We start from the raw sequence: 27,914 nt of genomic DNA on the forward strand, positions 1-27,914 counted from the left end.
GAAAAGGCCCGAAAAGGTGCGGTATAGAAATAACCCTGAAATGTCGATAAGAGAAAAACGTCCGTTCGTCCATCCATCCATCCATCCATCCAACCATCTATCAATTCCATATAAAACATCTATCCATTCATACGTTCATATATCAGTTACTACATCTAACTATTCAGACATTCAGTTGCACGATTGCATGAACTTTTGTCAATAGCAATATATACAAAATCCGGTTTTCAATCAAATACCCGAAATAGTTTTTCATAAAGGTTTGGATGGGGTATATTTTACAGGCTGCCAAGAGTAGGCCCTGATTTACTACATTTTCTCTTGTTAGCCTGTTAATGGATTTTCAAGCAAGTTCCTGTGTGATATAATACAATATTTGTATAACACCACAAAAAAGTGTTGCGTGATGACAACGATATTTCTTGTATTCATAAAAACATACTGTAGATGGCAACGACGGTACTTTGCATCGCAGAAAGTTTACACCGTAGTCGAACATTCTCGTGCGTCCAGCAATTTTATTGACAATTTAACTTCAAAATGGTAAGATTGAATTAATTTCACTTTTCAAGCATTTTCAATAAACTGAAATTTAATAAACTGATGAACAGAGCACTTATAGTGAATAAAAACAATTATTTTGTGAATTTTTCACGGAAACACAAACGCCATGTGACTCCTGAATTTATTTTTTCTGAATTTCACGAACCAACATGTTCTGCATAGATAGACTAAATATTAGACCAAATCCATCTACTTAAAAGTAGACGAGTTCTTCTGCTGTAGAATTTATTTTGACGATTTGAAATACGTTTTGAGTACTTTACACTTGTAATTATAGTCTTGGAAACGCTATTTGTTTACAGTACCCCACCCACCCGGTTCCTGAATGGGTGAGGGATCATGGTGACATTTTTTGTACACTTGGACCATCGGTCTTAAGTTCAATTAATTATTGACTTAACAGGCCATGCTGTGGTTTTGTGGTAATATTTTGTGACCAACCTGTCACCACTTCACTTTTCTCAGAAGTATCCCGGGACAACCAATATTCAATCAGTTTTAAAAGCTGTTTTTAGCCAATAATAAATGGAAGGGGAAATTATACTTTAAATTTATTTTAGCTATTAATGCATCTATTAACACTTATTCATTTTCAGGTTGGTACATTTTCAAACAAGTCTTGATCTTTTCTTAGAAATTCAATAAAAACAATAATGACGCCACTTGGGTTAGTCCCCCAGAAAAAAATTTTTTTTAACCTAAATTTCAACAGCAGGGTAAATCACCTTGGAAAATTTGTAAAAGATTAATCAGGGCCACTAAAAATTGTAAAAAATTTCACAATAGTCTATTCAACAATTTTCAACAGTTTTTTTTCCAGATTTTAAAAAACTTACACTCAATGTTAGGCCTAAAAAAAAGATTGATGTGTTTCTGGTGGCGAGGTGAAAAAAAAGTAGGGTCGGTAGGTCGGACTTTTTTTTTTTTTTTTTTAGTCAATCAACGATTGTAGATATGTCAGATACGGATTATATGGACTTTAAATTATATTCTAGAGCATATAAAAGTACTTAAAAATGTTAGACTACCAAACCTAGTCTTCAATCTTATATTTTGAAATAAATTTTACCAATGGCAATTATGGCATGACTCGACTTTCGTTTTCATTTTTTTTATTCTTACCGAACAACTGGCTTCAATTTTAATATTATCACTCTTAACATGACCATGCACGTCCGAAAAATGTTTTGAGCTGTTTTGCTGTGGTCTATTAATTTGATTTCCTGTTTTGCCAAACTATGATCGTATTTTTAAAGAAAATCGCCAGCAGTGACACTTCGGCTGCTTGTTGTGCCGCCATATTAGCCGGTGCGCGTTAATACGTAATTGGAACACGAATCGTCTGTGCCTCGCATCGTTGTCGACTCGCAATACTAAAACCCGTCTTCGGTACGGTCAGTACGGGCGCCATTTTTTTTTGTACATCGATAAAAAAATTTGGGTCGGCGCTAAAAAATAGGGTCGATCGGGCCACCGGAAACACAACATTTTTTTTTTTAGGCCTTATAACATATGTACAACACAATGCATTGGTATGACTAGCAAGATTTTCTACTTGCAGATTTTTGCAAGTGATCAAATGTTTAACTGGCAATATGAGATAGTCAACTGGCATTTCCATGATCACATATCTTATTACTATTATAATACACAATGACAATGTATTTTGAACATCTGGTATGACAAATGATAATAAGCTTGAATGTCTATTGAATACCGTATAATTACTTTTTTCTGCGGGAACTTTATTTCTGCTATTTCTGCGGTTCATAACGACACCGCAGATTTAAAAACCGCAGAAAATTAAGCCTTTCCCTGTTCGGTATGTCGAAATATGTCAACTACCGGTATTGTATAAATACATTACCATGTACCATTATCACCCTTTGTAAAAGGGAAATTTTCTTTATGTATCAGTCGTGAATTTATTATTAGAAAAAAATTGTTACTTTGCTTGTTCATTTTTCCCAAATAAATATCATGTTTGTATGATTTTCGCTCACCCTATCTTGATTTCTTTTTTGTAAAATAAAACTGTTCTAGTTTGATGGGTGCAATAAACATATCCTTTTGTATTTGGACACTACGTGCGATTTTGCCATTATATATTTTTCACACTTCATATTTATTCAATACAGTATTAAAATTGTTGCCAAAGCACGTTTTTAATTTTTGTTTATTAACGTGTATATATCGATACAATATGATTACGACGAAACACATGATCTGTTTTCTGCAGGTTATCCGGAACATGTTACGTCAACAAATTTTGAAATGTTGTTTGTTTTTATAGGTTAATTTTGCAAAAATATCTTAATTAAGACACATCAATGCGAGAATGATGACCCCTCAGAAATAAGATACGCAGAAATTTAAAACCCCTTATTATGCCCCCATTTTGAAAAAAAGGGGGTATATTGCTTTGCACTTGTCGGTCCGTCGGTCCGTAGACCAAATGGTTTCCGAGTGATAACTAAAGAACCCTTAGGCCTAGGAACTTCAAACTTGGTATGGTGATTGGTCATGACCAGTAGATGACCCCTATTGATTTTGGGGTCAAGGGGTCAAAGGTCAAGGTCACATTGACCTTTAAAGCAAAAAACGGTTTCCGATCAATAACTTAAAGAACCTTAAGGCCTAGGAACTTCAAAACTTGGTATGGTGATTGGTCATGACCAGTAGATGACCCCTATTGATTTTGGGGTCAAGGGGTCAAAGGTCAAGGTCACATTGACCTTGAAAGCAAAAACGGTTTCCGATCAATAACTAAAAGAACCTTAAGGCCTAGGAACTTCAAACTTGGTATGGTGATTTGGTCATGACCAGTAGATGACCCCTATTGATTTTGGAGTCAAGGGGTCAAAGGTCAAGGTCACATTGACCTTGAAAGCAAAAACGGTTTCCGATCAATAACTAAAGAACCTTAAGGCCTAGGAACTTCAAAAACTTGGTATGGTGATTGTCATGACCAGTAGATGACCCCTATTGATTTTTGGGGTCAAGGGGTCAAAGGTCAAGGTCACATTGACCTTAAAAGCAAAAAACGGTTTTCCGAATCATAACTAAAGAACCTTAAGGCCTAGGAACTTCAAACTTGGTATGGTGATTGGTCATGACCAGTAATGACCCCTATTGATTTTGGGTCAAGGGGTCAAAGGTCAAGGTCACATTGACCTTGTAGGTAAAAACAGTTTCCGATCAATACCTAAAGAACCTTAAGGCTTAGGAACATTAAACTTGGTATGGTGATTGGTCATGATCAGTAGATGACCCCTATTGATTTTGGGTCAAGGGGTCAAAGGTCAAGGTCACATTGACCTTGTAGGTAAAGACGGTTTCTGATCAATAACTAAAGAACCTTAAGGCCTAGGAACTTCAAACTTGGTATGGTGATTGGTCATGATCAGTAGATGACCCGTATAGATTTTGGGGTCAAGGGGTCAAAGGTCAAGGTCACATTGACCTTTTAATTAAAAACGGTTTTCTGATTCAATAACAAAAGAACCCTTAGGCCTAGGAACTTCAAACTTGGTATGGTGATTGGTTATGACCAATCAGATGACCCCCTATTGATTTTGGCGTTAAGGGTCAAAGGTCAAGGTCACATTGACCTTGTAGGTAAAAATGCTTTCCGGATCAATAACTTAATAACCCTTTTGCCTAGGAACTTCAAACTTGGTATGGTGATTGGTCATGACCAGCAGATGACCTATTGATTTTGGGGTCAAGGGGTCAAAGGTCAAGGTCACATTGACCTTGTAGGTAAAAACGGTTTCCGATCAATTAACTAAAAACGCTTAGGCCTAGGAACTTCAAACTTTGTGTGATGATTGGTCATGACCAGCAGATGACCCCTATTGAGTTTAAGGTGAAGGGGTCAAAGGTCAAGGTCACATTGACCTTTTAAGTAAAAACGGTTTCTGATCAATAACTCAAGAACGCTTAGGCCTAGGAACTTCAAACTTGGTATTGGTGATTTGTCATGACCAGCAGATTACTCCTATTGATTTTGGGATCAAGGGGTCAAAGGTCAAGCGTCACAATGACCTTGTAAGTAAAAACGGTTTCTGATCAATAACTAAAGAACGCTTCGGCCTAGAAACTTCAAACTTAGCATGGTTATTGGTCATGACCAGCAGATGACCCCTATTGATTTTGGGGTCAAAGGTCAAGGTCACATTGACCTTTTAAGTAAAAACGGTTTCTGATCAATAACTCCGGAACGCTTAGGCCTAGGAACTTCAAACTTGGTATGGTGATTTGTCATGACCAGCAGATTACTCCTATTGATTTTGGGATCAAGGGGTCAAAGGTCAAGGTCACAATGACCTTGTAAGTAAAAACGGTTTCTGATCAATAATTTAAGAACGCTTCGGCCTAGAAACTTCAAACTTGGCATGGTGATTGGTCATGACCAGCAGATGACCCCTATTGATTTTGGGGTCAAAGGTCAAGGTCACATTGACCTTGTATGTTAAAACGGTTTCCGATCAATAATAAGAGAACCCTTAGGCCTAAGAACTTCAAACTTGGCATGGTGATTGGTCATGACCAGCAGATGACCCCTATTGATTTTGGGGTCAAGGGGTCAAAGGTCAAGGTCACATTGACCTTGTAGGTAAAAACGGTTTCTGATCAATTTACTAAAAACGCCTAGGCCTAGGAACTTCAAACTTTGTCTGGTGATTGGTCGTGACCAGCAGATGACCCCTATTGAGTTTTGGGTCAAGGGGTCAAAGGTCAAGGTCATGACCAGTAGATACTTTATAACCCTTATTAATTGTTTGATCACTGGGTCAGACGTCATGCATAATAACCTTATCACATGACTAATTGGCTGCTGATAGGGGGCATACATGTTTTACAAACATATCTTGTTTTAACAAAAATCGCAGAATATTAAACCCGCAGAAATAAGTACTTATACGGTATTAGAATTAATTTTATCACTGTTAAACACAGATGTCTTCTTGTAATGAAACAAAAATATTTCAACGCATTAATTTATAAATGATAAACAATTGTTTATGGATCAGATTAGATATACCAGAGGAACATCCACTGGTGACAACATACCGTTATAAACTTTTTCATGTTATGTAATTTCTTAGGTTTATCATATTTTGTACTTGATGACACCAACAGCCTGAAAACTCAGAGGTACTGATCTACTTAAAATAAATAAATATTTCAGCTTAAAAGTAAACACTTTGCAGGGGAGTGAAAAGTAAACACTTTGCAGGGGAGTGCTACGCATTTACATTGGACCCTGATAAAACATCTTGGATGCTCTAACCAATAGTGTTTGGCTGCTATAAATAGTCCATCAAAATATAGTCACAGAAAAAATAAATAAAGCAACCAAAAATTGATTTTTAAGTTTTTAAGGTAAACATCATCAGTTACTGCATCTGGCACAGTAAACATCATCAGTTTCTGCAGCAGGCAGTTGCCAAGCATCATCATCAGCTCAGAACAATAAAGTAAACGTCCAAAATGAACAGTCACTTGCAAATAAATGCCAGCTAGAGTAATTTTAACTGGCATTATTAGATTTTAACTGGCATTTTGCCAGTATGCCAGCTTAAATTCTAACCCTGTTAATGTGTATAAAAAGGCAGTTAAAGGTGTCACTTCTTAGTAGGGATGGCAACGAGTAACCGGTTAACCGAGTACTCGATCGAACGTCCGAATATCGGTTAACAAAATTGATATTCGATTACTCGGGAAAAATATATATTTTCTATTTTTTGCGATTTAGAAAGATCGTTGTATCCAATTAGTTCAGAAATCCGGAGATGTGCATGTATCTTCATAAATACCCGTTAAATGCAATCAAAACATCCTTGCAGAGGTGCGAAAATGATATCATAAATTTAACAAGGCGATCAACAGTTTGACACGCGCACCTGTGTCGCTTATGTCATCCAGCCTCTTATGATATTAATTACCTTTAATTGTGTAGCCGAAGTTACTGTTTTGAAAACAACAAAGGACCAATTGCTATCATGAATGTAAGAATAAAGGTAACTAGAATTTAGACCATGTTAAACTTTTGCTGCCGCCGCTCAGTCTATATTATTGTCCCCCGCCTTTTCGAAGAAAAAAGGGGGATATAGAAATAGGCTCCGTCCGTCTGTCCGTCCGTCCGTCCGTCACACTTTCGTGTCCGGTCCATAACTTTGTCATTTATGAAAGGAATTTGAAATAACTTGGCACAAATGTTTATTATAATAAGACGATGTGTCATGCGCAACAACCAGACCCCTACCTCCAGGATCAAGGTCACACTTGCTCATTCAAGGTCAAAATTGCCTATTTGAGGGTATATGTCGTGTCTGGTCCATAACTTTCTTATCTATGAAGGGATTTTGTAAATACTTGCCATAATTGTTCACAATAATCAGACGATGTGTCATGCGCAAAAACCAGTCACCTACCTTCAAGGTCAAGGTCACACTTGGAGGTCAAATATTAACATAGTCTGTTACAGGGTATATTTCGTGTCCGGTCCATAACTTTCTTATCTATGAAGGGATTTTGTAAATACTTGCCATAATTGTTCACAATTATCAGACGATGTGTCATGCGGAAAAAGCAGTCACCTACCTTCAAGGTCAAGGTCACACTTGGAGGTCAAATATTAACATAGTCTGTTACAGGGTATATTTCGTGTCCGGTCCATAACTTTCTTATCTATGAAGGGTTTTTGTAAATACTTGCCATAATTGTTCATAATAATCAGACGATGTGTCATGCGCAAAAACCAGTTGCCTACCTTCAACGTCAAGGTCATACTTGGAGGTCAAATATTAACATAGTCTGTTACAGGGTATATTTCGTGTCCGGTCCATAACTTTGTCATTTATCAAAGGAATTTGAGATAACTTGGCACAAATGTTTGTTATAATAAGACGATGTGTCATGCGCAACAGCCAGACCCGTACCTTCAGGGTCAAGGTCGTACTTGTTCATTCAAGGTCAACATTGTCTATTTGAGGGTATATGTCGTGTCCAGTCCATAACTTTCTTATCTATGAAGGACTTTTGTAAATACTTGCCATAATTGTTAACAATAATCAGATGATGTGTCATGCGCAAAAACCGGTCACCTACCTCCAAGGTCAAGGTCACACTTGGAGGTCAAATACTTTCATAGTCTGTTACAGGGTATATTTTGTGTCAGGTCTATAATTTTTTCATAGATCAAAGGATTGTGAAAATAATTCGCACAAATAGTCACAATAATAAGAGGATGTGTCATGCGCAACACCTGCATCCCTACCTCCAAGGTCAAGGTCACACTTAGAGGTCAAAAATTAACATAGTCTGTTATAGGGTATATTTTGTGTTGAATCTAGAACTTCTTCATAGTTCAAGGGATTTTGAAATAACTTGGCACAAATAGTCACAATAATAAGACGTTATGTCATGCACAACACCTGCTCCCCTACCTCCAAGGTCAAGTTCACACTTAGAGGTCAAAGCTTAACATGATAGATTTTTAAATTCCGTGTTTCATTTTATTTTTTTAACAAATTTATTGTTACATTTGCAGATCTAGCATTGATCATAATTTTGGACTGAATGTCCTGAGATCCATACCTCAATCTTTTGAAATAGCACAATTTTATGCTTCATATAAAACTCCCGGGGCGGGGGACGTTGGTAACTCTGTTACAAATTCTTGTTTCAAATAGAAAAAAGATATATGAACTGTTATACATGTTTAAAACTTGATATTGCATTAATCAAAACGTTGTAAAATATTATGTTGTTGATTTAATTATAATTAATTTGTCTCCCGTGCAGTCCTATTTACTATCTACAGAATTCTATGAATTTAAATAGAAAACGAAAGTAGCACGCGTGTGTGATAAACTTTGAAGATCACTTGCAATCATCCGAGTAACCGAGTACTCGATCGGAAAAATGACCGAGTACTCGAGTATTGATTTTGGTATTCGTTGCCATCCCTACTTCTTAGTAAGCTATTTGGGGTGCAAAATGATAAATGCATCCAATCTTTACAGCCATTTTACCTTCCCCATTTTATAATATTAGCAAATATGGAAACTTGTCTAGATCTGCCAGATGGTATCGCTTACAAAACAATTCTTCTACAATCATCACATGAAAAAATTTGATAACAATATAAGATTTTATTAATAAGGACCCCCATGTAAAGACTGATGAATATCTAAAGTGGTACATCATATAAATAAATGTTTAAATACACCTAGGACTGAGATAAATGGTAAAACTCTTTAGCCAATACTTTAGGCCTAAAAAAAAATTGATGTGTTTCTGGTGGCTAGGCAAAAAAAAGTAGGGTCGGTAGGTCAGATTTTTTTTTTTTTTTAAGTCAATCAATGATTGTAGATATGTCAGATACGGATTATATGGACTTTAAATTACATTCTATAGCATATAAAAGTACTTAAAAATGTTAGACTACCAAACCTAGTCTTCAATCTTATATTTTGAAATAAATTTTACCAATGGCATGACTCATGTGACTCGACTTTCGTTTTCATTTTTTTTTATTCTTACCGAACAACTGGCTTCAATTTTAATATTATCACTCTTAACATGACCATGCACGTCCGAAAAATGTATTGAGCTGTTTTGCTGTGGTCTATTAATTTGATTTCCTGTTTTGCCAAACTATGATCGTATTTTTAAAGAAAATCGCCAGCAGTGACACTTCGGCTGCTTGTTGTGCCGCCATATTAGCCGGTGCGCGTTAATACGTAATTGGAACACGAATCGTCTGTGCATCACATCGTTGTCGACTCGCAATACTAAAACCCGTCTTCGGTACGGTCGGTACGGGCGCCATTTTTTTTTTTTTGTACATCGATAAAAAACTTTGGGTCGGCGCTAAAAAATAGGGTCGGTCGGGCCACCGGAAACACAACATTTTTTTTTTTAGGCCTTATAAAAAAAATTAACTAGCTAAGAAAATTTTTTACCACTATTTTAACAAGTGTCTATTTTGATATAGTGAAAGTTGGACAATTTATATTGTGTCACTTAAATCAAACAGTTTCTTATTGTTTTTCTGATAATATCTGACAATTAATCAAGTGTGGCATTTCTGCAAGTTTTGAAGTTAATACAACATGTGAGTTCATGCAATTTAGTCCAACATGACATCAGTGCCACAGAATTAAGAATGTGTTTGAATTTAGGTTGTGATTGAAAATTGGTTGTTTCGAGATACAATTTTTATTATAAATTTATTCTGCAACATTAAGAGTTTCTTGGTAGACTGGTGCAGAATTTATTATTATGAATAATCTAAAATATTTTAAACTGATTTGCCTCACTAACAAGTTCACAATCTGTATAACTTCTATGAGACAATTTGATGAAAATTATAATATGCTAATGTTAAGTTTATTTATCAAAATTTTTTTTGTAAAAAGTAGAATCCATTTAAAAATGTATTGATTATAGTGTATACATGACTTATTTTGAATACATGGATTGACAGTTTCCAAACTCCAAACTATTGTGACTTGTGAGTAAAGATAACCGATTGGATATCTCACTGTATGAAACATATGTAAAATTGTCTGACTTGTGGTAGGTTTAACCATAGATTTAAATACCTTCAGTGTTTTCATTGGTGTAATACATTTTAAAATCGAACATAAAATCACTCCAAACTAGCGGTTTAAAAACGGCTAAATTTTCATTGTTTCATCATTAGAGATATTTATTTTACTCGAAGATAAGGAAAACAACTCACATTTTTCACTCGATATACCTCGGTCATTTACATAGTTCATATAGAAACTGTCAATGGGTGTATTTAGAAACACCAAGTTTTGTAAAGGCATTTACCCTGTAATTTAAAAACCAGAATTGTGCTTGGTTATTTCTGTAAATATATGATAGAGCTTTAAAGGTAATGCATATGAAAGATTTATTCATCTCTGAAGTTCAGAGCATAAGGCAACATTACAAATTTTTATTGTTTACCATTTAACAGGCTTCATTAGCTCCTGTCAATATATTTAGCCGTGGGGCTGAAGAAGAAAAAGCTGAGACTGCAAGATTGGTAATACATACATTTTCATTGTACTTGTGTAAATTGTAATATTTAACCTTTACATTTATTTATTGATTGCCAGTAGTGGTTTTTACTGAATTCAATGTTAAAATGAATGCTTATTTAACATTCTTGTATTATTTTGCTGAATAAATGGGTTGACTGTTATTAATTATGCTTTTTGGGTTTTAAAAAATGACCATACCCAGACCTTGCCGAATTTCCTATGCATTTCTAAACTACCAGCTTACATTCTTACAAACTAGTTCACTTAGTACACTTATATTTTTAAGAGGTATCTGTAAGTACTAAGTTTTGAATTGTTTTGTTAAAATTCGCTTTGACAAATTTTTGCAGTCATCATTTGTTGGTGCCATTGCAATTGGAGATTTAGTGAAGAGTACTCTTGGACCAAAAGGAATGGTAAGTGTTTGATAATAGTTTAATACAGGAAAATAACTTCTTATGATTCCGTATATTAATTTTCTAAAGTTTTTGCTGGTTAAATCCATTGTCATATTTTTTCTACCGTAGTATTATGTACAATGATAAAACAATTTAATATTTTACTTGTTATTTTTCAAGAGATGGAAAACTTGTTTATTATTAGTGCGTAAATGGTAAGGAGTTGAATTAAATTCAAGGGCACAGACTTTTACAGTTACAACTTCATAAAATGATAGATAATGCATGCAACAGGTTCAACACTCAATTGTAGAACTTAAAAAGTTTGTTAGTACCCCGGAAAAAGATGCAGAAAAGCGCACATTTACCTAGTTCCTGATAACATCTTTTGTCTATGAGTAATTTTTAAATATTTCACTTTTCTGTTGTAGCAAAAAAATGAAAATCCAATAAACATTCATCTAAACACCAATAACATGTACGATGTCTTTAGTAATTTGCCATACCAAATTTTTAATAATTTGAAATAATATTGAAGTATGGAATATAATGACATTTTTTTCTGTAATTAATTACTTCCAGGATAAGATATTACAAAGTATGGGTAGAAGTGACAGGATTCAGGTAACCAATGATGGAGCCACCATTCTGCGATCTATTGGAGTAGATAACCCAGCTGCTAAAGTTCTTGTTGGTAAGATAGATCTATTAAATCTTAACAATGAGCTATCTTGGTAATTTCTAACCCTTTAGTGACTTCATAGACCATTTTTTAGTCAACCTTTTATGCCATGAATGACTCCAACCGTCAGAGTTGATTTTGAGGTGCTATGGATTTGCAGTTAGTCTATCAAAATCTTTGTTTTTGCAACTGAAAACACAACTTGTCTTATACGATTACTGCAAAATATAACATTTAGAGATCGAAAATTCCACTTGTCCGCTTGTGATTACGAGTAGAATTTAAGTGAATTTGGTCAGGACTAGAAGAAAAATGTTGCCTGCACATTGGATTTAGAAGTCCTGCAGGACGAGTTATTCTGAAAATATTTTTCATTGCCTGACATTTCCTGTACTTGTATTGCAGATATATCAAAAACACAAGATGATGAAGTAGGAGATGGAACAACATCAGTTGTCGTACTTGCTAGTGAACTTCTAAGGGTAATTGTCCATATCAATTTTGTCATTTTTCTTTTCCTTTGATGTTTCTTATTTTGAATTAAGTCATTTAATTCCATGTGAGTCAGTGCTGTTAGGTAGATTTGTTTCAGAATTTTACTGTGCATATTGGATATGTTTGTTATAAATAGGTGAAATTTCAGCTCACTTTGCCCAAAGATCTTGGCAATGTGATTTAAACCGATTCAAGAGAAAAATGTTGGTTGTTTATATTATTTTGATTATACAAAATTATCATAAGTATTAATCAGGCATGCTGACATTGACTTTATTGCATTTGTTAAATGACTAAGACTGTTATATAAATGGAGATAAAAGTGGTTTGTTCACGTCTTTTTTATTGCCAAACTTCTAAATATAAGGTAATATATATTGGAACATCATGAGTTAAACTAGGAAGAATTTTTTCTATTCTTTGAGTTTCCACAAATATATCTTAAGAATTTTTGTATTTTGTAGGAGGCAGAAACTCTGGTATCAAAGAGAATTCACCCACAGACAATTATATCGGGCTGGAGAATGGCAACAGATGAGGCCAGGAAAGCTCTGAAAAATTTTGCAAAGGACCATGGGTATGAGATTTTATATTATTGATAGCTGTACACTTGTCCTTTCCAGGTTTTTTTACTTAATTGGGAAAAGTTCCAAGTTGGCAAGGTGATGAGAAGGCAGAGATTTTTCTCACTTTCTTGAGAAAAGGCCCTAGCTTCTTGATTTTGGGAAGTTTTTCCCGCTAAAATTTGCTGCATATGGAAGTAAAAATGCAAGTGTAACTTTGCATTTTTGGGAAAACTGCATGATTGAAAAGGAAATTTCTATTCGGAAAAGGCCCTTTATAGGCCTCTGTTATTAAAGTGAAAGGAAATACACTGGGTTGGGGAGTGGGGGTGAATGCTTAAGGTAGCTCACTTTAAGCCTCATGCCATTTACAGTTGATTAGAATCCCATCAGGGACAATGGATTCTTCCGTGTAAGGAAGCTATCCTGCTTGATTGCAGATGTTCTCGATGGTTCAGATGTTTCTGTGTTTGCCGGAAATATTGTAAGAGGGGCATCTTAGGTTTTTACCCACCAGTATAGCAAGAAAGCCACTATATGATTTTAAAGTTTTGCGTGACTTGCAAATTGACCAAAAAAATAGTTCTAGTTTTTAACAGCAGGCATTCTACATTTCAGTCATGGTAACTTATATCTGTAAATTGTGCTTTAGTAAAATTACAGAGCTCCAGATAGCATGCGTATCAGCGGGAAATTCGCATAGAAAATCTAAAATACGCATCACTTTCAAAATTCGGGTGTCAAAGTTACGCACAACAAAATGAAAATACGCTTGTATGTCAAAATTTAAGCGTAAAACAAAAGAAGTGTTAACATTTGATATTTAGAAAGAGGATGTTTTGAGCATAAAAATCAATATATTTCTATATTATTGCTTTGAAAACTAAAAATTCTGTTGTCAACAACGCATGTTAACGAAAGTAGCAGGAAGTACAGAAGGTAACTCCCGTAGATAAACCTGTGAAATTATTGATAAAATTTGTGCCAGATAATCATCGTAGGAGTTTAGTTTGTTTAGGTATCTATTGACATGCCTATGCCTCAATATAAACAAAAATATATTTTAATTTCTTTCACTTTTGTTGTTGGAACAAAAAAAACATGTTTTTCACCTGCAGTTTTGTACTCCTATTTTCGTACCCAGTCTACAGTTACGGACATTTTTCTCTCAGACCAATACTTTTTTTAAGTAAAGATAAAAAAATCTTGCTTATTATTCTTTAATTCTAATTTCAACTATAATTGTTCAAACTGGAGTACATGATAAGGTACATACCAACAGAAATAAAGAAAGAAAATATTGCCTCCTGGAATATAGAATAATTTCAGGGGTTCCACTAGTGGAAGTTTGGGAGTCATTTACTCCTAATTTTTGGCTTGTGACTTCCAAAATCTAATACTTTTCCTTCTTTACTTATGTAATGTGATTTCCAATATCAGAGATTTTGAAGTCTTTGACTTCCAAATTTTGAAAATGGAAGCCCTGATAATTTTGCTGTGTATCCTAAACTTGAGTTTATGTCTTCAGAAACGATGCCACCAAGTTCCGTCAAGATCTGATCAACATTGCACGTACCACCATTAGCTCTAAGATTCTCACACAGTACAAGGAAATGTTTGCAGAATTAGCTGTAAAAGCTGTATTAAGATTAAAGGTAAATTGATTACTATTTCTATTTAGTGTGGTTATGGTCCCCCCAAAAAATGGGGGTTTGACACTGAAAACAAAAAAAAATCTGATTTCAATATTTTAAAGATTTATGATTCTTCAGTAGGACACATTTTTTTGATGCTACTGATTTGATTGACAACAATTTACAAATTAATTTATTGATACATTTTAAAGAAAATAATTTTATTTTTCTGAAATTGCTTGGTTTAAAAAACAATAGATGTCATAATTTGATTCTGTATTATCCTTTATTCTAAGAGGTTTTCCCAACTTTCATTTCACCCGAGATGGTAATATTTGGGACAGGGGGGATGATGACCAAACAAATTCCATAACTTCAGTATAGGCTTTTAAATTTCATAATGTCCCAGTCTTCCTTATACAACATTGAATATGGTAACCATTGATGCTAGTTTTCAATTTTTGTAAAGTTTGTTACATCTTCAAATGTGTTTTACAGGGAAGTGGAAATCTGGATGCCATCCAAATTATAAAGAAACTAGGAGGTGGTTTACAGGACTCCTACTTGGATGAAGGTAGGTCCTGCTATTCTTTTCTGACAATGATAAAACAGGGCGATATAACCAGTATAGGATCAAGCTAGCATGCTTATCCATGCAGACGAAGAAGAGTGTATGAAGTCATGTGCGGCTCAAATTTTGTGATTAGATACTGAACTTCATTTATTTAGCAATATTCAGGTCAAAATTCAAGTTAGTTATTTCTCTGAGCTGTTACATATGATGTTAAATTGAATTATAATGAACATGCTATACAATTTCATGTATTGTTTATTTTATTGATATTTTTTTTCCGTAACTTCTCAATTTATGTTTAAACAATCAATATGAAATACAAAATAACATACTATACTTTTGAAAATCAAGATTTGATTACATGTAATTGTATGTGAAATTTCTCAGAATTATCTTGAGAATCTTATTTCAGTCTTACAAATTTTCTTTGTATACTTTCTAGGATTTTTGCTGGATAAGAAAATTGGTGTCAATCAACCTAAAAGAATAGAAAACGCCAAGATTCTCGTTGCAAACACACCAATGGACACAGATAAAATCAAGGTATGTCACGGGAAAACCATCTTTGTCAACTTATTTTGAAAAATGTGACACTCTTGCAAGAAAATCATTCTAATATATCAAAATATAATTCATTCCTAGTCTATCAAAATATAATTAGGCACATTCTGTTGCCTCTTTAATGAATTTAACCTTGCAACTCTTTAATTGATTACTTACATATTTTTATCTTAATGAATGTAACCTTGTGGCCCTTTGATTGCCTAAATGTCTATATCTTAATGAATTTTACCTAGCTGACCTTTAATTGATTGCTTAGATATCTTTATGAATATAAACTTGGGTCCCTTTAATTGCTATAATATCTATATCTTAATGAATTTAACCTTGCAGGTCTTTTATTGATTGCTTAAGTATCTATATCTTAATGAATTTAAGCTCGCAGCCTATTAACTAAAGACAAATTAGAATTGTATGACTTAAAAAAAAAAGACTATTTAATTGAAGTTAGTCAATGACATTTTTTTTTACCCATATTTTCAGGTTTTTGGATCTAAAGTGAAAGTAGATGCTATCTCAAAGGTTGCTGATTTAGAACTTGCAGAGAAAGAAAAGATGAAAGACAAAGTTGCTAAAATACTCAAACATGGTTGTAACGTTTTCATCAACAGGTAAGTAAACTATATGTTGTTCTATTGCATGTGAAACAAACTGATGTCTGTCTGCCAAGCTTATTAAAGGGTATCGATCGTGACCCGGAATTTTTTGGTTTTTTAAACCCTTTTGGGTGGGCAAAAAAAAAAATTTAAATTTGGCCCAAAGAGTCTTTTAGTCATTAAAATTTGTCTTAATCTGGGTAGTTCCACAAAACTGGTGGAATTTTCCAAATTTTATTTGAATTTGTTAAAACTGGGTTTGTTTTTAAATAGAAAAAATTGTTTGCCGGTTAAGAGTTGTGAAACCAAAAAGTGAAAAAAATCTTGAGTGAAAACCCCCAACCCCGACAAATTATACAAAAATTTATGTTTTTTTTAAATGTTTAAAGGGTATTTCATGTATATTTAAAACAAAAGTTATAGTTATTTTGGGGGAAAAAAATTCTGAAATGATTGGGGTAAAAATGAAAAGGGGAAATAATAAAAAGCAGACATTCTAAATTTTTAATTCTTTTGGAAAAAACAAACCAAAAAAAAAAAAAACGTTTCTGTTAATAAAATCCTTTTAAAAAAAAATTTTAAAAAAGAAAGTAGCCTTTCCCACTGTTTCAAGTGAAAACTGTTTATTGTAACGACTTTAAATTTTCATTGGGGTCATACTTCAATTTTTTCTAAATTTTTTAAAAAAAAGATCCCAAATTTTAAGAAGAGAAAAAATGTTAGGGTTTAGTTTTAAACATAAAATTTTAAATTTGGGTTTTTGTAAAATGTTTCCCCATGTAAAAACCAAAAAAGATTTTTGGTTTTTACCCAAAAAAAAAACATCTTATTTTTCAAAGATGAAGAAAAAAGGGGACACAAAAATTTTGGGTTTTTTTTTTTTAGGCAAATTTATTTTAAAAACCTTTTCCCAGAGCAGCTGTTTGGGTGATTCTGGGGGTTTTTGGCAAAAAAAAGCTGCAGACTTTTTAAGGGGGTTGAGAGGGCTGGGGACTTTTTCGGTAAAATCCAAAAAAATTCTGTCTTTTATTGCTTAAAAGTTAATATTGTTCATAAGATAATTTTACAGGAATACATGTTCTCTGTAATGAAGCCAGTGTTTGAAAAGGTGATCATGTTTGACATCAAAATGGAAAACTTCTGCATTTTTATTGTGTGTTTATTGAATCTGTATGACTATAAACATGCTATTCATCAAGTGTGTACCCATTTCTTTGCTATGAAATATTGTGGAAAAAAAAACAGCCCTGTGTGCACTAGCTTTAAAAGAGCCTCATGCTTCGGCAAGTGTTAAATACTCAAAAAAGGTGTATTTACCTTCTATTGTATTTAATGTATTATTTTCTTAAAGGCGGAGAAATCTATTCAACATTCGACAACCCCGAGTCATGTAAACTAGGACACTGTGATGTCATTGAGGAAATTATTATCGGAGAAGATAGGCTTATCAAATTCTCAGGTACATTGTATACAATTATTATAATACCAGTTCTTTGCAGAAGGTCGTTGACGTCTACTTGGGTATCTGTTTGTGTATGAAATAATTCAAGGAAGGGTAATCTGGTGACTTCCTTCTCTTGAAATCTTAAATTAGTGATAATAAATATTCATATGAGTAACAACTCTTTCTTAGAAATTTGTCACAAAATGGCAGGTATGATTCTGTACAAACTCACATAAAACACTTAAAATTGTGCAAACTCTTAAAGGGACTCCACTGAGGTTTAAAAACCTAAAAACATAACATTTGAATTTCTGATATAAATGGGCTGGGGCGATTTAAACAGAAATATATTTAAAGATAGTTAAGAAATATACTTTGAAATAAATTGAAAATTGTATTTTTATGCTTTTCTAAGCCCGATTTGAGTGAAAAGTGTTTAAACGAATGATCTGAAATTTTGCACAAAGATTAGTGGTCTAAACCTTCATCAAATGGTACATTTATCAGGGGAAAATATTTTCAGTCCCATCATGTCAAAAAAACCTCAGTGAAGTCCCTTTAATATTGTGGAATTTATTATTGGGTAATCAAAAAAGGTGCCATAACTAAAATAAGTTTGCAATTTTTTCTAAGGTAAACCTTAAATGTCAGAGACTTTGTTTTTATTGTAACTTTAAGTGATTTAAGGAATGCTGAATAGCTATTTTTATTATATTTGCATTAGGTTAAATAATTTTTAAATATCTGAAATGGAAATACTAATTATTCTTTAAGTGTATTTCTTTTAAAGTCTGTATTTACATTTAAGACATTGTCAAAACAATATTTAGATGTTAAGAAGTAAAATATAATATTTTAGGTGTTAAGATGGGTGAGGCTTGTACAGTTATTCTCCGAGGAGCCACACAACAGATTTTGGATGAGGCTGAACGTTCCCTCCATGATGCCCTCTGTGTACTCACACAAACTGTAAAGGAGACCAAGACTGTCTATGGAGGAGGTATCAGCATATTTACATAAATTGTTCTATTTAGATCAACAAGTAGTTTTCTGTGGGGTGACCATGGCAGAATGAATAGGGCATTGACTTCAAACCACTTGCCCCTTAACGCTGTGGAACTATCCAGCTAACTTGGTTCTACTATGGTACCCATTTGTGTCTGAAATTAGGTTCAGAAAGGCACCTAAGATCTTCCTCCACCAGTAAGCTGGAAAGTTCCCATATGTATAACATCTTTGTTTGTGTGATGTTAAACCAAAGTAGCTTTCTAGTGAAGAATTTAGAATATATATATGAACATAGGGAAATAATAACACATCATTCAGCCATTTTTCCCCCTGAATTGTAAATGGGTCGGGTACCATAAAAATTGTGGAAAAAAAGCGTTGTTTCTTAACAAATTGTGAATTTTTTAATTAAGATTGTTAATATCTTATTAAGCAGTAAGAACATATTATTTTTTTAGCTCACCTGAGCTTGCTCAGGGTGAGCTTTTAGGATCGGTGAATGTCCGTCGTCCGTCGTCCGTCGTCCGTCCGGCCGTCCACAATTACTTGTGAACACTCTAGCGGTCGCATTTTTGCCTCAATCATCATCAAACTTGGTCAGGATGCTTATCTAGTTGAAAGCTCGGATGAGTTCGAACATGGGTCATCTCGGATGAAAAACTAGGTCACAAGAGCTAAAAATAGAAAAACCTTGTGAACACTCTAGAGGTCACATTTTTTGACCCAATCATCATCAAACTTGGTCAGGATGTTTGTCTAGGTGATAGCTTGGATGAGTTCGAACATGGGTCATCTCGGATGAAAAAGTAGGTCACAGGAGCTATAAATAGAAAAACCTTGTGAACACTCTAGTGGTCACATTTTTTGAACCAATCATCATCAAACTTGGTCAGAATGCTTGTCTAGTCAATTGCTTGGATGAGTTCGAACATGGGTCATCTCTGATGAAAAACTAGGTCACAGGAGCTAAAAATAGAAAAACCTTGTGAACACTCTAGTGGTCACATTTTTGACCCAATCATCATCAAACTTTTGTCAGGATGCTTGTTTAGATAATAGCTCGGATGAGTTCGAATATGGGTCATCTCGGATGAAAAACTAGGTCACCGGAGCTATAAATAGAAAAACCTTGTGAACACTCTAGTGGTCACATTTTTGCATCAATCATCATCAAACTTGGTCAGGATGCTTATCTAGTTGATAGCTTGGATGAGTTCGAACATGGGTCATCTCGGATGAAAAAGTAGGTCACCAGAGCTAAAAATAGAAAAACCTTGTTAACACTTTAGCGGTCACATTTTTGCATCAATCATCATCAAACTTGATCAAGATGCTTGTCTAGGTGATAGCTCGGATGAGTTCGAACATGGGTCATCTCGGATGAAAAACTAGGTCACAGGAGCTAAAAATAGAAAAACCTTGTTAACACTCTAGTGGTCACAATTTTGACTCAATTGTCATCAAACTTGGTCAGGAAACTTGTCTAGGTCATTGCTGGGAATAAATCGAACATGGGACATTTCGGATGAAAAACTAGGTCACAGGAGCTAAAAATAGAAAAAATCTTGTTAACACTCTAGTGGCTACTGTTTGTGATCCAAATATTCTGTTAATTGGTCTGAAAGTTTGTTTTGATGATTTCTAAGTCAAGATCGAACATGGGTCATCTTGGATGAAAAACTAGGTCACACCGCCCAAATATGGAAAAACCTTGTTAACATTCTAGTGGTCACATTTTCGACTCAATTATCATCAAACTTGGTCAGGATGTTTGTCTAGGTAATTGCTTGGATGAGTTCGTGTGAAACTAGGTCACCGGAGCTAAAAATAGAAAAATCTTGTTAACACTCTAGTTGCTACTGTTTTGATCCAAGTATCCTGGAAATTGGTCTGAAAGTTTGTTTTGATGATTTCTAGGTCAAGTTTGAATATGTGTCACCTGGGTAAAAAACTAGGTCGCACTGCTCAAATATGGATAATCCTTGTTAACACTGTAGTGGTCACATTTTTGACTCACCTGTCATGAGACTTGGTCAGAATGCTTGTCTAGGTAATTGTTTGGATGAGTTTGATAATTCAGGTGAGCGATCTAGGGCCATCATGGCCCTCTTGTTAACGTAATATTTACTGTTACGAGACATTTTGAATGATGTTTACAGAAATTACCAGAGTCGCTTGTTTCATTATTGATTCGTCCCTAGAAGTTTCGTATTTAAACAATACGAAAATTTAAAGGGCGAATGCACTGGAAATCATGGTTGGCTAAACGCATTTTAAGATAAACAAAGCACAACAGGCAAAATTTTAGCATCATTATGAGAAGAGAGGAAATAATACGTTATTAAAGGCTTAATTAATCAGAATTGTGAAATTTTATCAGAATTGCGACGGCTCCGTCGGACCCAGTCTGAAAATTGTGAAGGTTCGTTTGTGAATGGGTCCGTTATTCGGTACCACTTATATAGGGGAAAAAATCACTGTCATTTGGTCCTGACTTATTTTGAAATTTATTGATGTTGTTGAATGCTGTTTTCAAATAATTTTTTCTTATGCATCTTTTTAATAAATTCAGGAAGTTCAGAGATGTTGATGTCCGATGCTGTCTCAAAATTAGCAGCAAAGACACCTGGAAAGGAGGCTGTTGCTATGGAAGCATATGCTAAAGCTCTAAGAATGGTACTGAATAATGTTACTCCTGTAAACTGTTGTAACACTCAAGTTTGATAATATTTCTTCTTTGAAGGTCAACTTTAGAAGACTTGTTAAATGAGTGAGATTGGTTACACCCAACTTTTATTTGCTTAAAATATCGGTCATCATATTTAAACAACATTCCAAGTTTAAATAATTCTATTTAACTGTTTTTAATCTGTCGGTATGTCTATACAAAAATCCCTGAAAACGTCCTTATTATCAGTTTTAGGTATTCCCCAAATTTTTGTATGTTTTACAAGTGTTTGTAGTACAAGATAATTACGTCTGTTCTGTCCCCTTGAATTGAAACTATTTTTATCTACAGTTGTATATGCAGATAAGATGAATACATGACAAGTTCATTATGCTATCAAAATTCAAATATTTTCATTTATTTAAAACTTCAGTTTTGATTTCCAGCTACAAATTTCCAAATAAATACTCATTGGCTATTATATTGCTGAACCATTTGTTGCCTTGTTTGCTGTTCAGATATCTGTATCATAGTACAGTGATAGAGTATATTGTATGGAAGTGGTAATACCACTTTGTTTCATTTTTGGTTAGTTTTATGGCTATTATAATATTATAAATTGTAATTTTAGATTCCAGCAACAATTGCTGACAATGGTGGTTATGACAGTGCCCAGTTAGTATCTGAACTGAGAGCTATACATACAGAAGGCAAACATACATTTGGTATCAGTAAGTATTTTCACATACTGTTCTTATATGGGAAATAATACATGGATAAGCACCAAAGGTATTTTGTCACCGGGAAAGCAGAGAAAGCACTACATGAACTTGAACTTACAGTTTTAATTGAAAAGTAAGTAAGCAAAAATGATAATTTTTAGCTCACCTGTCACAAAGTGACAGGGTGAGCTTTTGTGATCGCTTTTCGTCCGGCGTCCGTCCGTCCGTCGTCCGTCCGTCCGTCCGTAAACTTTTACTTTAAATGACATCTCCTCATAAACCACTAAGCCAATTTCATCCAAACTTCACAGGAATGTTCCTTTGGTGGTCACCTTTAAAAATTGTTCAAAGAATTTAATTCCATGCAGAACTCTGGTTGCCATGGCAACCGAAAGAAAAAACTTTAAATATCTTCTTTTAAAAAAACATAAAAGCCAGAGCTTAGATATTTGGCATGAAACATCTTCTAGTGAGTGTCTACCAAGTTTGTTCAAATAAAAGCCCTGGGGTCAAAATTGGCCCCGCCCCGGGTGGTCATTGATTTTCCCTATATGCATATAGTAAAAACTTAAAAAATCTTCTTTTAAAGAACCCAAAGAGCTAGAGCTAAGATATTTAGCATGAAACATGTTCTAATGGGTGTCTACCAAGTTTGTTTAAATAAAAGCCCTGGGGTGAAAATTGGCCCCGCCCCGGGGGTCATTGATTTTCCCTATATGCATATAGTAAAAACTTAAAAAATCTTCTTTTAAAGAACTCAAAGAGCTAGAGCTTAGATATTTGGCATGAAACATCTTCTAGTGAGTGTTTACCAAGTTTGTTCAAATAAAAGCCCTGGGGTCAAAATTGGCCCCGCCCCGGGGGGTCATTGATTTTCCCTATATGCATATAGTAAAAACTTAAAAAATCTTCTTTTAAAGAACCCAAAGAGCTAGAGCTAAGATATTTAGCATGAAACATTTTCTAATGGGTGTCTACCAAGTTTGTTCAAATAAAAGCCCTGGGGTGAAAATTGGCCCCGCCCCGGGGGTCATTGATTTTCCCTATATGCATATAGTAAAAACTTAAAAATCTTCTTTTAAAGAACTCAAAGAGCTAGAGCTTAGATATTTGGCATGAAACATCTTCTAGTGTGTGTCTACCAAGTTTGTTCAAATAAAAGCCCTGGGGTCAAAATTGGCCCTGCCCCAGGGGGTCATTGATTTTCCCTATATGCATATATTAAAAACTTAAAAAATCTTCTTTTAAAGAACCCAAAGAGCTAGAGCTAAGATATTTAGCATGAAACATGTTCTAATGGGTGTCTACCAAGTTTGTTCAAATAAAAGCCCTGGGGTGAAAATTGGCCCTGCCCCGGGGGGTCATTGATGCATATATGCATATAGTAAAAACTTAAAAAATCTTCTTTTAAAGAACTCAAAGAGCTATGGCTAAGATATTGAGCATCAAACATGTCTAATAGGTGTCTACCAAGTTTGTTCAAATACAAGCCCAGGGGTCAAAATTGGCCCCGCCCCGGGGGTCATTGATTTTCTTTATATGTGTTTAGCAAAAGCTTTATATCTTCTTTGAAAAAAACCCAAATAGCTAGAGTTTAGATATTAAGCATGAAACATCTTCTAGTAAGTGTCTACAAAGTTTGTTCAAATAAAAGCCCTGGGGTCAAAACTGGCCCGGCCCCAGGGGTGTCATTGTTTTTAACTATATGTGTATAGTAAAAACTTTAAAAAAATCTTCTTTTAAAAAGCCCAATGAGCTAGAGCTTAAATGTTTAGCATGAAACATCTTCTTATGGGTGTCTACCAAGTTTGTGCAAATAAAAGCCCTTGGGTTAAATTGGCTCTGCAACGTTGGGGGAGGTGGGGGTTGGGGGGGCGCTATATACAGGTGAGCGACCTCAGGGCCATCATGGCCCTCTTGTTTTATCCCCCGCCGAATAAGCGGCGGGGGATATAGAAAAAGTCTCCGTCCTTCCGTCCGACATTTTTGTCCGGAGCATATCTCTAAAAGTATTTGAGTAATCAACTTGAAACTTCATAGGTGGATAGACCTCACTCAGGAGGTGTGCAGTGCACAAGAATGATAACTCTACCTTTCATAATTTTTAGCTCACCTTGCACAAAGTGCAGGTGAGCTTTTAGGATGGCCAACCAAATGGTGTCCGTCGTCTGTCGTCCGTCCACATTTTAAATATTCTAAGGACATCTTCTATGATACCGCAAGGCCAATGTTAATGAAACTTGGCAGGAATACTCTTTGTATGAAGCTCTATCAAGATTGTTCAAAGAATTCCATTTCATGCAGAACTCTGGTTGCCATGGCAACCGAAAGAAAAATCTTTAAATATCTTCTTTTAAAGAACCGTAAGAGCTAGAGCTTAGATATTTGGCATGAAACATCTTCTAATGAGTGTCTACCAAGTTTGTTCAAATAAAAGCCCTAGGGTCAAAATTGGCCCAGCCCCAGGGGGTCATTGATTTTCCCTATATGCATATAGTAAAAACTTAAAAATCTTCTTTTAAAGAACCCAAAGAGCTAGAGCTAAGATATTTGGCATGAAACATCTTCTAGTGAGTGTCTACCAAGTTTGTTCAAATAAAAGCCCTGGGGTCAAAATTGGCCCCGGCCTGGGGGGTCATTGATTTTCCCTATATGCATATAGTAAAAACTTTAAAAATCTTCTTTTAAAGAACTATTAAAGCTAGAGCTTAGATATTTGGCATGAAACATCTTCTAGTGAATGTCTACCAAGTTTGTTCAAATAAAAGCCCTGGGGTCAAAATTGGTCCCGCCCCAGGGGGTCATTGATTTTTCTTATATGCATATAGTAAAAACTTAAAAAATCTTCTTTTAAAGAACCCAAAGAGCTAGAGCTAAGATATTTAGCATGAAACATCTTCTAATGGGTGTCTACCAAGTTTGTTCAAATAAAAGCCCTGAGGTCAAAATTGGCCCTGCCCCAGGGGGTCATAGATTTTCCCTATATGCATATAGTAAAAACTTAAAAAATCTTCATTTAAAGAACCCAAAGAGCTAGAGCTAAGATATTTGACATGAAATATCTTCTAGTGAGTGTCTACCAAGTTTGTTCAAATAAAAGCCCTGGGGTCAAAATTGGCCCCGCCCCAGGGGGTCATTGATTTTCCCTATATGCATATAGTAAAAACTTAAAAAATCTTCTTTTAAAGAACTCAAAGAGCTAGAGCTAAGATATTTAGCATGAAACATGTTCTAATGGGTGTCTACCAAGTATGTTCAAATAAAAGCCCTGGGGTCAAAACTGGCCCTGCCCGGGGGTCATTGATTTTCCTTATATGTGTATAGCAAAAACTTAAAAATCTTCTTTGAAAAAACCCCAAATAGCTTGAGTTTAGATATTATACATGAAACATCTTTAAGTAAATATCTACAAAGTTTGTTCAAATAAAAGCCCGGGGGTCAAAACTGGCCCTGCCCCAGGGGTGTCATTGTTTTTAACTATATGTGTATAGTAAAAACTTTAAAATCTTCTTTTAAAAAACCCAATGAGCTAGAACTTAGATGTTTAGCATGAAACATCTTCTTATGGGTGTCTACCAAGTCTGTTCAAATAAAAGCCCTTGGGTAAAAATTGGGGGGGGGGGGGGGGCTATATACAGGTGAGCGACCTCAGGGCCATCATGGCCCTCTTGTTGAGTTATGCCCTTTGTTATTTTTCATACCTAATTTTTCACCCGAGTGGAACATAACTCAAAAAGTGTTTGACATATCAACATGAAATGTCATAGGTGGATAGATCTTATTGAGGAGGAATGTTGTGCACAAGAATGATAACTCTTCCCTATACAATTTTTGAGTTATTGCCCTTTGTTCTTTTTCATGCTATTTTGTCCAGAGCTTATCTCAAAAAGTATTTGAGGTATCAACTTGAAACTTCATAGGTGGATGGATCTTATTGAGGAGGAGTGCAGTGCACAAGAATGATAACTCTACTCTGCATAATTGTTTAGTTATTGCCCTTTTTTTATTTTTCAAAATTAATTTTTGTCCAGAGCATAACTCAAAAGGCCTTTGAGATATCATTATGAAACTTCATAGGTGCATAGATCTAACTCAGGAGGTGTGCAGTGCACAAGAATGATAACTCTACCTTTTATAATTTTTGAGTTATTGCCCTTTGTTATTTTTCATACTTAATTTTTCAATTCAATTTTTTTCTCAAAAAGTATTTGAGGTATCAACTTGAAACTTCATAGGTGGATAGATTTTACTGAGGAGGGATGCAGCACACAAGAATGATAACCTACCCTGCATTATTTTTCAGTTATTGCCCTTTGTTATCCGTGGTCGAGTGGTTAGAGTCGATGACTTCTAATCCAGTTACCTCTCTGGCGTGGGTTCGATCCCCGGGATATGCTTTGGTAGTTTAGCGCGGAGGAAGGTAGTCAAGTACTGGTGTAACTCTCCAGGAACGATGGTTAGGAAACTACCCGCCTATATGACTGAAATACTGTTGGAAAAAGGCGTAAAATGACACAAACAAACAAAGCCATCAGTATTCACATAGGTTTCAAATCTGTAATCACTATAGCCATCAGTTTTCATTACTAAAAGACCTCTTAAAATGGAATTATTCTGCTGTACTACATATACATTCTTCCAATGAGCAAACACATTCGGCGGGGGATGGCCATGTTGACATGGCTCTTGTTTTAAATGAAAGTTAGGGATACAGTGTGTTAATTACAATCAAAAACTATTTTTTTCTTATAGCATATTGATTTTGTAATGCAAGGAAATAGTTTTAAAAGGGAGGTAACCTATTCAGTTGAGCAGAGAAAAGAGAGCATTTGTTAAGATTTAGAACAATGGCTATAGCATTATTCTTTCCATGCACTGTCATTTGAAATCCTTGAATCTAACAACACACAAATTGAATTTTGTTTGAATATTATTACCAACAAACATAAAAAAATCACAGACACACAAACAAAATAGTTATTTAACATGTTTAAATCCTAAAAGGGAATATTTAAAGATAGCAATGCTTTCACACAAAGATTCCTCCAGAAAGTTTTCTGGATTTCTCATTTGAAGTGTTACAGTTCACTTTACATTCAAGAGTATATTAAATCATTTAATTTACTATTTGTCTAGGCTTTGTATAAAACCATTGTAGCACTACTTTGATTTAAAAAAAAAAAGATTGTAATTGAAAAAATGTATATATATTTTTAGATATGGATGAGGGAGAAGTGGGTGACATGGAGAAATTAGGCATTACAGAATCTTTCCAAGTAAAACGTCAAGTGTTACTGAGTGCCTCAGAAGCTGCAGAGATGATTCTCCGTGTTGACGACATCGTGAAAGCGGCGCCTCGACAGAGAAATCCAGATATGAGAGATCATTGATAGACTATTAAATTATATAAGTTCTGCTCTATTAATTGTCTGCGTGTAACATTAACATATTCCACCCTGGTTTATTAGTCAGAATTTCTGACAATGAAGAAGGAAGTTACGGCTTATGTACTATTTGTGTTAAATTATTGTAAAAATGCACTGAACAAATTTGCTTTTGGAAAGTTAAAGTGCTATGATAGAAGGATTAAAGCAAATAGAAAACTTATAACAAGGAAATTATTAGGATTTATCTCAAAAATTACAATTATCCTTTAGGACATTAACGTCTTTATATGTTAAAACTGTGATGTGTTCAACTAAAACATTATGGTTCCATTTTGCATCATGTACCTTTAATTTTGATCAATATTTATTTCATTAGAATTTTTTCTACATGTGCTCATTTTTAATAAAATGATAAAAACAAGGTTGGATTTCTTTTGATTTACAAGAAACTAGAGACTTTGTACTAGTTAGGCTTATTTGAAAGAATGTAATAATATTTGTCTGAGTGTAATTAATTATTCAGTAAGGAGTTATGGGTCTAAGTACTAAAC

General features: G+C 34.6%; 1 protein-coding gene across 1 annotated transcript; it reads left to right on the plus strand.

The window, feature by feature from the left end:
• The first annotated feature begins 437 nt into the window (after positions 1-437).
• On the plus strand, positions 438-27,785 carry LOC132747599 (T-complex protein 1 subunit beta-like). The gene is made up of 15 exons (XM_060737019.1): positions 438-543; positions 10,565-10,633; positions 10,982-11,047; positions 11,612-11,723; positions 12,117-12,193; positions 12,671-12,783; positions 14,298-14,424; positions 14,902-14,977; positions 15,420-15,520; positions 16,022-16,149; positions 17,442-17,593; positions 18,438-18,578; positions 21,159-21,262; positions 21,886-21,985; positions 27,194-27,785. The coding sequence occupies exons 1-15, from the start codon at positions 541-543 to the stop codon at positions 27,364-27,366; spliced, it is 1,542 nt and encodes a 513-aa protein (XP_060593002.1). The 5' UTR covers positions 438-540; the 3' UTR covers positions 27,367-27,785.
• The last annotated feature ends 129 nt before the right edge of the window (positions 27,786-27,914 follow it).

This window comes from Ruditapes philippinarum, unplaced genomic scaffold, assembly GCF_026571515.1.
Source record: "Ruditapes philippinarum isolate M1 unplaced genomic scaffold, ASM2657151v2 ctg7620_1_1_1_1, whole genome shotgun sequence".
In the NCBI taxonomy this organism is placed as follows: Eukaryota; Metazoa; Mollusca; class Bivalvia; order Venerida; family Veneridae; genus Ruditapes; species Ruditapes philippinarum.

What these genes read in the sequence shown, in the direction of transcription:
- LOC132747599 (XM_060737019.1), top strand. An exon ending in TGGACACAGATAAAATCAAG is followed by an intron (nt 15,521 to 16,021) that starts GTATGTCACGGG and finishes CCATATTTTCAG; the next exon opens with GTTTTTGGATCTAAAGTGAA. An exon ending in CAAACATACATTTGGTATCA is followed by an intron (nt 21,986 to 27,193) that starts GTAAGTATTTTC and finishes ATATATTTTTAG; the next exon opens with ATATGGATGAGGGAGAAGTG.